This window comes from Chaetodon auriga, chromosome 5 (genome assembly GCF_051107435.1).
Source record: "Chaetodon auriga isolate fChaAug3 chromosome 5, fChaAug3.hap1, whole genome shotgun sequence".
NCBI classification, from domain to species: domain Eukaryota; kingdom Metazoa; phylum Chordata; class Actinopteri; order Chaetodontiformes; family Chaetodontidae; genus Chaetodon; species Chaetodon auriga.
The window spans coordinates 7,432,367-7,444,957 of NC_135078.1; the positions used below are offsets into that span (position 1 = coordinate 7,432,367).

The 12,591-nt window shown below is 44.0% G+C and overlaps 1 protein-coding gene across 9 annotated transcripts in view; it reads right to left on the minus strand.

Moving 5' to 3' along the window:
* fbrsl1 (fibrosin-like 1) overlaps positions 1–12,591 on the minus strand; it is a 268,866-nt gene that overhangs the window by 78,376 nt on the left and 177,899 nt on the right. For all 9 annotated transcript variants that reach the window (XM_076730320.1, XM_076730319.1, XM_076730324.1 and 6 more), the window contains one exon: positions 10,967–10,996. In XM_076730320.1, the coding sequence (XP_076586435.1) occupies positions 10,967–10,996 (30 nt within the window). The remainder of the gene's footprint in view (positions 1–10,966; positions 10,997–12,591) is intronic.

Genomic DNA, 12,591 nt, shown 5'->3' on the forward strand with positions numbered 1-12,591 from the left:
GGCACCTCTGAAAGGGAATTCATTACTGAACAACCCTTGTCTTTCCACTATCCACTATACTTCTACAGTCAACCTAATAGGACCTCTCTTATTTCAGTATATTCTGAATTACTATTCATGCAATTTGGGCTTCAACTTGCAAGCTGATTCATAAGAAAGTCCAACTGTTTCTCCCTTCTGGCCTCTATTGCAGCCAGTTGCTAAATGTCAATGCCTAGATGGCTATTTCTGCCTTCAACAGCACACTGTGGGTCGAGGTGGAAAGCACAACTACAGTGTCTTGAATTCATAAGGCTGGTCTCATTTAATCACTAAGAGAGTGAACCTAATGAAATCATGCAGGAATTAAGTTGTTTAAGGGCTAAACTCTGGTTCTTGGTGGACGATAATGAGCATGCTATGTGGGAACCCCCCCTGTCTGCAACCACCTCAGTCTATGCTGAGCTACTAACACCGCTTTAATCATCCAGCCGGTCAAAAAAAAAAAAAAAAAAAAACACAAGCAACTCTTTCAAAGGACAAATACAGTGTGGGGGATTTTGGTGAGCCAGGGTGAACTTAACAAGCAGGGATCTTACAGATTTAAAGGTACTGCTAAAAATTTATTGAGGCATGTTTGGACGGGGGCCACGGTGAACAGCTTGGCCAGCTGAGCAACATCACAGTGGGATGCCTAATAAGCTCTGCGCAATTTTTCACCCCATATTTTATCAATAAAAAAGCAGTTTAAACAGCCTCCCTCCGAACCGCAGCCGCTGCACTGCCTGCCATCTGGAGCCCTCTTTCATTTTATAATCCAACTGTCATTAAAATGCTTCTTGGCAGTTTACAGCTCGTTCCCCCTGTGCAGATGTGGAAGCGATCTTCAGACGGGGCCCTCTGATCAAAGTGTTCGCTGCTGTCAGACATAACACTTACCACCCTCAGGCTACCTTCCAGTCCTATCTGGACTTAATGCCTCCCATTATTTATTTATTTTCACATTTATCAGGTGCACCACTCCCTGCAGCAGTTGCCCAGAGGTTACAGAAGCAGGTTTGGGACGGAAAGGTTGCAGGTTATGAGTGCTGTTAAGGTGCGGGTAAGCAAAACATGTAACCTTCCTAAATGAACTGGTAGTGTTCACATTAGCAGAGAGTAGACGGCTGTAAGAAAAAGGGTAAGAAGAATGCCAAGTCACTCAATCTGTCCCCGACTGCAGTGGTATTATGTTTGGGGGCTGAGCTGAACAGACTTTAGAGCCATACACAATCACACTGATTGAGATCAACTTTCAGCTCGAAAGCAGTCATTTATTTTCAATACTTGGTCCATCAGTTCAAGAAGAACTATATTATGCTCGCAGTCGTACAAAGAAGTCACCTGTAGTGTATGATCAAGTGGCACTACTTATGCCCATTATGATGAGGGTATTTCAGTCCTGGCTGTGACCAGTCATACCAGGAATACCAATCAGGTACAAACACAACACTGTGGCACTGTATATGAGTAAGGTACAAAACATCACTTAGCATAATGACAAGATGACAAGAAGTATCGCTTTACTTCATTACAAGATATAAATGAGAGCTTTGTAACCTAATAACATGAGCGTTTCTGGCAGCAGACACAAAGGTGATGGCAGTAGGTCACCCCGCTGGCAGTGTCTCTGTATCATATCACGCTGCCATATTCACGGTGTGCACACGCATGACTAGCAGGCTGCCCAGCGACCCGCGGCCTTCTAACTGATGTGGCGCGGTGTGCACGGCGTTAATGCTCCGACCGGGTGTTGATTGAGCTCCCCTAAAGCCAGTGACGCATGTTGCCTTTGTTTGGCAGCCGTCCCGGTGTAAGAACTGGGGCCATATTCCGCCTGTCAGTGCCATGTGTTCGCTCTCCTCAGAGCACAGCGGCTGATGCCACTCAACCACCACCCCCCTACCTCCCACCCCCTGGCATCTCTATGGGCACCCCAGGCCTAGCAGGTCTGCACTAATGAAGTCAAATTAATTTAATGGATGCCCATGCCGCCTGCGTCTGTAGTGCTTGGCAGGGGGACAGTTTTAATGCCGGTCTCTGTCTGTGGCTCTAAACCTCATACATATCCAAGAGCTGCTGTACCTCTGTGCCGAAAACTGACAAGCATATCGGCTTCAGTTGTGCCAATGTGCCCTGCATGACTCAGAATTGATCTTCAGTACCCATAAAAACTAAAGTGGCAGGGAGAGTTCTACAGCTAACTTCAGAGAGGGGCCAGGTGTGTCCACTAATTAAAGCTTACGGAAAAGGCGAGGGGAAAATAACTAGCAAATGAACATGATTGACAGCCATCTTTAATACCTGCGTCTCCCTTCCCCGAGCCTAAAAATCCCCCCGTTAACTTTTATGGAGCACCCTTTGATACAATAATTATTTTTTTTCCTGTAATCTTTCAAGCCATGTACCTTTTCCCTTAGCTGCTCCAGATCAAAGCAGGCTGGTTTTGTGCATAAGGGACTGCAGTGGCTGGGGCTTAATTGAAGGCAGCTGGCCCCTGTGTGTGTTTGGGCCTGATCTCAGCGTGCTCTCCGGGGTTCTCGGCTTTCCACATCACATACACATTCGCCCACGGAAAGTTCCCTTCAGAGCCCAAGTGACGCGAGGGCCTGCAGGGCTTGAGGTCTGGCAGTCGCCAGCCCATCCACAGGCATCTGAGTGTTTAGATTGACTTGGAGATGCTCAAGTGGTTAGCAAAAGAAAGATGGAATATGTTTCTCTCAGTGGGTGGGAGAGAGGCTCAGACTCAGTGCTCACTTCCTTTACTGTCCATCATCACCATTATGAGGGCTGCAGATGATCCTTCCCATAATGAGGCAAGGTCGTGAAACTGGCTTCAGTAGGAAATATTTGGTAAATGAAGAGAAAATACGGCCTCTCATGAAATAACAATGACCTATGAGTTCATGATTAATGTGTGTTGATTTTCCTTGTAAAATTTTGACAAAAAATATGGCTAGTGTACTACTTTGCTGACTGGCCTCTTTGTCTGAGAAGGGAATTGATGCTCTCTAAACATTCTTTTCACAGCCACAGTGGACCTAAGCTCCATTTACTGATGTATTCCTGGCCTAAGAGGAAGCAACACTTCTTCAGGGAAACATTATCCACGATGGCACTGATTCCTAATAACAACAGGGAATTCTATATTTATCCTTGATTGCATATGCCATTTGTTGTGGAGGAAAAGCGAGTCCTCTTGCATTAGGAAGTCTTGTGCAGACAAGCCAAGGCTGGGACAGACACGAGTCTTGGTGCGCCAGCTCTAAACGCACACAAAGTCTGTCTTGCATTTCTAGCCAGGAGAAATGTGTAAGTAATTACAGTCCAACTATGTTTATTGAATAAAAACCCACTTAGACATTATGTTTATGCACGATCAGAAACACTCAAATCTTACATCCACGTACACAGAAACATTTGTGTCTTTTTTCTCTTTCCACAGAACATCTGCACCCAATATGGAGTCAATTTTACTTTTATTACTCATGTGGAAAATGTATATTGTGCTTGGATTGTTATTCAAACACAGAGCAATTGAAAAACAATGAATTCTGCGCAACGCTGCTTTGGAGCACAGTGGACACAGTGAACACAAGGTTAGCCAGTGTAGCTGCCTGTTAAACCACTGCATTGAGATTACTGTGTTAGGCTCTACTCGTGTGGACGTGCATTAACTGCTGGAAGAGTGCATCAGTCAAAACATATCACACATAAATTGACTTCATGTTAATTCCATTCAACAGGTTTTATATTTCATATCTTGTTTTGTGCGTAATTATTTTGAAAGGTCGATGAAGTCATGCAACCAAAAACGCTGCGGCCCTCTTAACGTGACACAGTAATCTTATTCTATTGGAAATATTGGTAGATTGCATGAAATAAAGCACATGTGTACTTTCATTTGGATTACTGAAAATGATTTGTTAACAGCAGGACCATCAAAAAAAGATGTGGCCTCAAATTAATGCAGTGTACTGAACATGTGCAGTTCTTTTCCCCAGTGCTAAGAATGTTCCATACAGTGCCAGACAGATGTGTGTGGCACCACAGCCGGTGTAATACTTCACCGCTTGTCTTGCTTGATATGGCGTGCCATGCTTTCTCTGTCACTGTATCATTGAACTGACGAGATCTCAGGCAGAAAATTGTGCAATCGAGCGTTTCACCAGGCCATCGCTGAAAAGTCTCCTATTACAGAACCAGGGCTCTCAGGTGGGGGAAAAAACAGTGTTTGAGGAAAACCACCTCTAAAAATGGATCTGGTTGAGGTGGAGGGAAAACACATACCAAAACCTGGTGTTCATCGAGGCAACAATAACTCCTCCAATAACAATGATCACGAGCTGTTGAACATGGCTGAACGATGACAAGATTTTCTCGGAGAGTTAGCAGAGCACCGGTGTTTCAAAGACAGCGGGGCAGGGTGTGCGTTACGGTTTTAACAGAACAAAGGGGCGACTATTTGTTCTATTAACACTCTCTGCCAACACAAACAGCTTCACGGAGAGGAGGCAGTAAGTGAAAGAAGATTACAGTCTTGATGCCATGTTATGTTTTCACACCTCCCCTGTTCTGAGTGGCTGGCGCGGCTTTGCTTGCCACAACCCTTCTATTTTCATCCGCAATGCCAACATCAGCGCTAACCTTTAAGAAAGAATCTGGCTATTGGGTGCCACATCAATGACGCCACAGCCGTGTTGACTGTCCCTGCATGGCTGCATGACGTGCATTGCTAGTGACAAGCCGTCTTTGCTGATGTCAGTGTGCTGTGTCTGCTGGCTGGCCCTGCAGAAGCTTCAAGTTTTTCTCTGTCATCACGCCTCCTCTTCCCAACATGCACTGGGGCTGGGTTTCACCGCTGAGTGTGCCCTTACACTCACTTCCCTCCAAGCTTGTACACAAAAACACACACACACACACACACACACACACACACCACACTGCTCAGACTAAGGGCGTCCTTCTTCACTTCAGAGACAAATCCAAATGTGCTCCCTGATCACCGCATACTTGTGCGCTGAATGCACAACAGATGTATCGCTCGACAACCACGAAATGGAAAAAAAAAAAAAAAAAAAAAAATAGCCTGCAGAGCACACATGATTTGAAGCTGAACAGGAATGCATGTTGCAAACAGCTCCATATAAATTAAAGAGATAAATGTTTCCAGGTTCATGGTAATAGCTAAATGTGAGGAACATCGGGAGATGTTTATTTCTGGCCAGCCTACAAAGCTGGAAGTCATCATTATTTTCTTCTAAAAAGTTGATTATGGCATAACTCTAATCTTAACCTTAACCCTTCAACTTACTGGAGGCCTTACATCCAAACATCACTGGAAATTAGGGTGGAATGGTTAATCTATCAAGTTCCCCCCTCCCTGTTTTGTTTTACTTCCAGCTTCAGCCAGAAAGTGAAAACTGAAGTGAACAGAGGAAGGAAGAGGGAGGGAGAGAGAAAGACAAAAGCAAGAGGAGAAAAATGACATCTCCATATTAAGGCCTGTGTTGCCGGTGTCAGGTCTAATTTCACAGTGCCTGTGGGGAGCTGAATGCAACCAGTCAGCTCTGGTCTCATCTCGTTCCTCCTCCATTTTGAATCAGGGCCGGCGAATCCCAAGCTGGGGGGAAAAGAATATTACTGGCAAATTGGTTTTAGATTAAAGGAGGTGCGAGGCATTCTGCTTTCTCAGCTCTTTCCCAGGTGCACTTAATCTAATTTCATTAAAGAGATGAGGACGGATGATCACTTGTGTCGAAGCATTAAGCCGGTCCATTTTTCCCGTCCATAAAGAAACGTTAAGGTTGTCAGCGGCCTGGTGGGTGGCCTGTTTGTTATTGAATATGATGACTCTCAGAGACCAATCTGGATCTCGCAAAGCAGCGGGGGTTTGGGAGGGGTATGTAGGAGGGGCAACATGCCTACATGAATATATATCACTGTTGCCATTTTCCTTTTTCAAGATGGCGGCAGAGGGGATGTCTGGTAATGAGAGATAGAGCGCAGGCAGTAAATAAAAAGAGAAAAGACCAGAGGAGGTTGAGATTTAGAGAAAAAAAAAAGGAGAGGTGAGGGGAGCAGTGGTGTTAACGGATATGTTTGAAATCCCCACAGCATGCTTGTTTTTCGATGCACTGCTAACTTCATAGGGCGTAACACCCCCCCCCCCCCAAATACATCAGCTGGGAGGATACCATTAGCTGACGAGCCATTACTGATAAGCCGGTAGAGACGCTCCAATGCGGTGATATTGCATTCATTCTGCACACAGCAGGAAGATAAGGGGGTAGAAGAGGAATTAATGTGTCAATCAGAGCCAGTGCTCTGCCCTGGCAGATGAGTACACCGGAGCCATAAAAGAGCTCATAGACAGGATGTGGTAATGGTCCTTGGAGACTCCCCCGGAGACAGATACACTTTCTGCTGAGTGACTGCTCGGCAAATAGGACCAAATAGAATTAGCCGACCCGGGTGTCCTCCACTGTGGCTATGGTGATGCGGCGGTGGCGGCGGTAACGCACCTGACACGAGGCCACTGTGTTAAGGGCTGCACAGAATATAAGCGGCTCATGCTAACGTTTGGCACACAGACAGATGGCCACTGTATTATTTGCACAGGAGAAAGAATACAGAGGAAATTGAAGGAGCCGGCGAGGATCGCAAAGTGGGGCCTAACGGAGATAGGATGACACTTCAGGAGAGTGTGCGAACAAACTGAGAAGGGATAAATCCCACTCTATTTCTTTCTCAGGCTCTCCAATGACAGAAAATGACCGTCTTGACTTGGAGTATCTCAGACATGTCAGAGATTGACAGGTTTGGCTGGCTGATAGATTAAAGGTTGAGCAGGGAGACGTTTTTTGCAACATTGTTTTGCAGTTGAAAGGACACTTTGAACGTGTTATGTGTTGAAAACCAATTATGAAACTGATTTTTCAGTTGCTTGTCCTGAAGTCATCTGAGCAGATTTAAGCATGTTACAGCGATTACTAAGTAATAAACCAAAAAGAAGATACAATACTTTATTCAAAATGAGCCAAATAAAAAGAAGTAGCTGGATTTGCTATGAAATATTAGATCTCGTTCACAGTCATCAATGCTGTCCTTGTGACATGTTGTTATCACAGATGTCACCACTATCACAAGCACAACCATTCATTCAGCACAATTTGTTGTGAAGGCCCAAACAGCTAACACGTGTTTGGGGGCAAATAAGTACATTTTAATCAACTGACAGTCACACAGAGACATTAAGTGGCCCAAAGTACTTGGTTCAAGAAAGAATAAAGAATAAAGAATGAATGACGTTCCCGGTTTCATAACACGGCCTCAGACTTGAACACAAATAGCCCCTGCACTGCCAAGCGCCTTCGCCGACGTGGTTTCATGAGCATCGAACTTAGCAAGGCTTCACACAAACATGTTGCTTTAATAGATGACAGAGAAAACATCATTTTCCATAAGGAATCCTTAATTATTTGGGTTTTAGCCCTGGGGTGCTGACATTAGAAAGGCAATTCAAGGTCAAGGCTGTTATTGTTTTTAAAAGAACGCTGAATACTTGTCATCGTCAAACATCATGTAATCTCAGACATCAGACGACAGGCCTCCGAAGAAGAAACGCCAGTGATGAGAACACAATACCCAGCTTGTGATTGCTTGTTTCTTCCAGCCTGGGCCAATCTACATAAAGATCCCCCTCACAGCAGCCTCGCACTGAACTGGGGGTGACCTGGCAATCTCCGAAAAATTCGAGTCTGACACATTCTGGAAACACATCCCCGCATGCTATCTGAAGCATTGCTTTGATACAAGCAGGTTTCACAAGGTGCAGCAATCTAAACTGACTTTGCTGTGACAGCAACTCGTCAGTTTTATTCAAATACAGTGTAACTGATTGCACCCTGGGGGCACACCTGGAAGCAATATTCTAATTAAGTTAATCTGTGAAATCCTGACAATGTGGGTGTTCAGGTGGCTGGTAATCTGATGTGAAAGGACTCTTTGTTTTCGTTGGAAAGATACGGGAGGAGCTGGCACCTGTTTCAGCAAAACGCTGCAGAAAATTATCGCTGTTGAGTTATCCTGAGTGCGGGCAATTACAAATGACAGTGTTTGTCTTTCTCCTCATGAAACCCAATTTTTACGCCATTTTTTTTTCCTCCTGCTTTTGGTGACGGCCTGTCAAAGCATTTCTTTTCCCCCGTCTTCTTCTTTGTCGTCAGCAATTTGCCACGGATGATTCGCAGCTCTCATCAGCGTGATTATGATAATACGAGTTTCTGAGGAGATGAAAAGGTCAGTGCTGCTTTAGCCTTTATCCAGATGTTCTTTTCTTCTTTCACTCCTGGCGAATCCACGTACATCAACAGTGCATTTTCAAAGATTCCACAACACCGAAACTTGTTTTGAAATATGCTGCCATTTACTCCCATTTCCTGTTGGCCCCAAATAAAAGCTTTTCTTTGTTCAACACGTCTGGTCGTGGGAATGGAACATCTTCAGAACAATGGAAAATATCAACACTTACCTTTCAGCCTCTATTCTGACTTTGATAATAAGCATTCAGCTAGGACATCCAGGCTGTATGTGACAAAGCTGATAAGTCGCCATGTTGGACATGGCACAGGTACTTACTGCTCTATGTGTTGAAAAGTTGACTGAAATACTTCTAGTTTTAGCTTTAAAGGATTTAGAGGATGGCTTTTCTGAAGTCTGCTCTGATTTTACACTCATGTTTGGATTTCTGTGCTCCAACATCGCTGTTCCATCACTTGCTGGCTGCTGATACAAAGCTAATATTAGCTTTCAACTCTTTAGGCGGAATATTTAGGGATACACGTCTTGTCTTTGTTAGTGAGTCCTGTTTGAGATGTGTCACAGGCCTGTCTTTGTTACTTCCTCGGTGGCCTTTTAAGAGATTTGTTAACGTTTCCAAGTCAGTCCTAAAACGACGCGGACGTGCCCAAATGTACATTGAAAGCGACCAAGAGTTAGAACTTCAGAAGTGAGAGTGAAAACGAAGAAGTGAAACCAAAGCTTAAAGAGACGTGAAAAAGCAAGTGAAGGATCTAGGAGTGAAAATCAATACTGTTACACAAGCAAGGCAACACAAGTGACTGCACGACTACAGCCTTGGTTGCAACTTTCATGCAGATGATTATTCATTTGCAGTATTACTCTGTTGCTTCCTCACAGGACTGATTTATGGATCATGTTTAGATAGATGAACCAGTAATACATTACAAATTCCGTTTCACAAGCTAAAAAAACACTTTATGACTATTGACGAAAAGAGAAAAGCCTGAACAAGCCAAGCTGCAGTCTGGCTCTTGACAGTGGACTGCGCAATAATTGGTACAAAATTCAACAGACAGTTGAAAACTTGGCAGCGATGTGTACCAGTCTACCATATCTTGAACTGTATCCCAGTCCACCTAAACTGGCTGACACAAGTGGTGCCAAACGCCAAATACGGAACAGACAGAGGCTGACACTTAACCAACAACACACCGCTGCGCTTCTACACAGCACTGCTTGTTTTTGCTTTTGGTCGTGTTGCTTAGTATCGTGGTATCAAACTTCTATATATTAAATGTAAAAATTTGTGACACTACACAGAACTGTTACAAGTCTCAAGTAGCTGACAGAGCAGGAAGGAAAAGGAAACACTGAGAGCTTCCCTCCGACTCTGCTTCCCTCTCTACCCCCCACAGTGATGCCAGGGAGCCGTATGGAGACTGACAGGCCTGCTACGTCTCTCTGTCGTGTCAACTAGCTAGCGCCCTCGGTTCCTTCTCGCTTCAATGAAGAGATAAAAGCCTATTGACTTGCCAGGCTACAGTTAATGCAAATTGGGCCTGCTATCAATGTATTATTTATAGGGAGAGCAGCAGACATTTCCACAGAACTGGGAGCTAAGCTTACAGGAGATTAGGCATGCTATCTCATTCATTTACCAGGGAGTAATTGCTAAACTGTGGAGGAATTAGAATGCGGAAGGTTCCCCAAAGGCGTTTCATCTTGTAACCAGGTGGCTGCCATCAGACAACCACCTCCAAGTCTGGGATAAACAAATACACAAAAGTGAAGCTGATAGACTACATCTGTCAAATTGTCAAACGGTTAAAACTTGATGATGTCACTGCTAAAACAGTTTTTTTCAAGCACACCAAGCTGCTGATAGCTCTAGCTCCACTGTTCAGTTTTTCACATTTGAGACTTTTGAGGAAAAGTGGAGCCACTGTCAGCAAAACCAACGAATACTCTTTCGGAAAGAAACAGACAATTTGTGAACCAAAGTGGAATTCACTTTGCTAAACGATCCTCTCTGTTTTAACTTGGACTTCAGTGGCTCAACAGTGGCTCCACGTTTTTCATTTGCGAGAAAAAGGAATCCATTTCTGTGACTTGAGCATGATCGTCACCATAAAACTCCCAGATGTTAAACTAAAATGACTACATAAGGGGTACAAAGCGTCGCTATGATATTGCTATGTCGTACATTAGACAAACAAGAGGACAGCGGTGATATGTGCCATGCCATAAGATTAAATGCACACACACTAAAGCTTGTTGCATGTAGCATATGCTATGGTCTAGACTGGAAGGCATATTTAAAACATATGCAGGCACAGCGCTCCACACATTACACATGCCATATCTTTTTACACCACAACAGAACACAAACACTGGAAAGCAGCTCCTTCTTGTACTGCATTTTCTTTATCATTCTTGTTCTGGAAGACGTGAGTGATGAACAGTGGTGAGACCAGCAGAGTACCCCTTTTACCCCTCGCCTGTTATTTATTTTATTTTTTTTCCTTTTTTTGCTAACAACATGCTATGACTGTCTCGGTCCTTTAGTTGAGAGCTCAAATTTATTATTCACAACTCTCAGCGACTTCATGTGGTGGGTGAATAAACACAGGAAATGCAGTCTTACCTTGTCGTCAATGTCACTCTCGCTGTCACACTGTAACAGAAAAGAGACAGACACACAAAGTATAAGGAATTATTCATTTGGCTCCCCCCAGTAGCCCATAATCAGTGCAGATGTTATTTTTGTGTGCAACCTCTCATTCACTGACAGCTTTCAGTGCAAACGGCAGAGGATGAAGAAGGAAAGGAGAGTGCGGTAATCTAAGAGAGTTTTTCACGTTTCAAAAGCAGCACAGCCGCACAGACTGCCATTCTAGTGTTTCTGTTGTAAATTCAATGCTATAAATTTAAAAAAGATGAAAAAATGAATAATGCTATACACTGGGTTCTATTATAAAGAGCCTGTTCAATGACTTTGCATTCAGCTGCAGCTTGTCATTTAGCCTTTTAAGAGTGCTTTAAAATTGGACGATAGTATCTCAAGGACAGAGGGAGCTTAGGCTCTCTGAATACTCAAGCACAGCACCTATTAAGTTTGGTATTTCAAATCCACCTTGTGACAAACCCGTCTTTAATTTGTATGTCAGACTTCTACAGGGATAAAGGAACTAAATAACAAGAGACGTTGTACTCTGAAATATGCCTCGTCTACCACAGCCAAAGGCCAAATCACCGTCTGTTTAGTCAAGAAGTGAAATGGGTTTTTCTTCAACACTTCAAATTTCACCAGTCAAGGCAATTCACCATTAAAATGTGAAATGATCGGGCTCAAATGTCTTGAGAAGAGTTTTAGCTTTGAAATAAAAAAAAAAAAAAAAAACCACAAGTAAAAGAGGAAAAAAGTCAGACCTTGTAACTGACGGAGGGCCGCAGCCTTTCATTCCTGACATGCTCACAGGCACAAAACTCTTTTAGCAAATAATAAGAAAAATGATTAAACTCCGATGAAAGCTGGAATTTCTGTTCGCTTTTACCCTAAAAAGAATGCGTGAAGTTAAAATTTAGCCAATAACCCTTACATTAGATGCTTGATCTGTTTTCAAATGGTTTGTTCATTCCTGTCGCTAAAATACTGTAACAAATTTCTTTGGTAAACATAACCACATTCCTCATCTTGAAGCCAACCCACAAGGTCCTCGCTTGCGTTTCTCACATTCAGCTGCCTTGAAGTGCTCTTGGCTCGTAACTCCCTCCCCCTGGACAATAGATAGTGAAGTTGTGGAAACAGGAGTGGCCGAGCTGCAGGCCAGTCCCGCTGGACCTCACAGCAGGATACATGAGGAGCAGAGCAATTCAAGCGAGAGAGCCACATAGAGAGGGAGAGGGCCCCCAGTGAAAAACTGCCATCAATCTGTCAATTAAGTTCCTGTGGCAACATATTTAAGTGGAGCCTCTTTATTTTGTCTGACTCCCTTTCAGAGCTGGGCACAATGAGGAGGGAGCTGGGTCAATGGAGGCACAGCGGCCCTTTGTTGCGAGTGCGGTGGGTCCAAATGTATAATTAAGTAACGAGAGTAATCAGTGCAAGGGCTCAGTGGCCAAGATCTCTCAGAAGGTGGGGGGAGAAGGGGGGTGGCTTCCATGCACCGTGATCCTACTCTGACAAGGGATACAGCAGGAGACCTTGCTGACAGAAGCCTTAAGTGAAAAACATTGTGGCGCAACCCCTGAGGAGGGTTTATTGTTCTG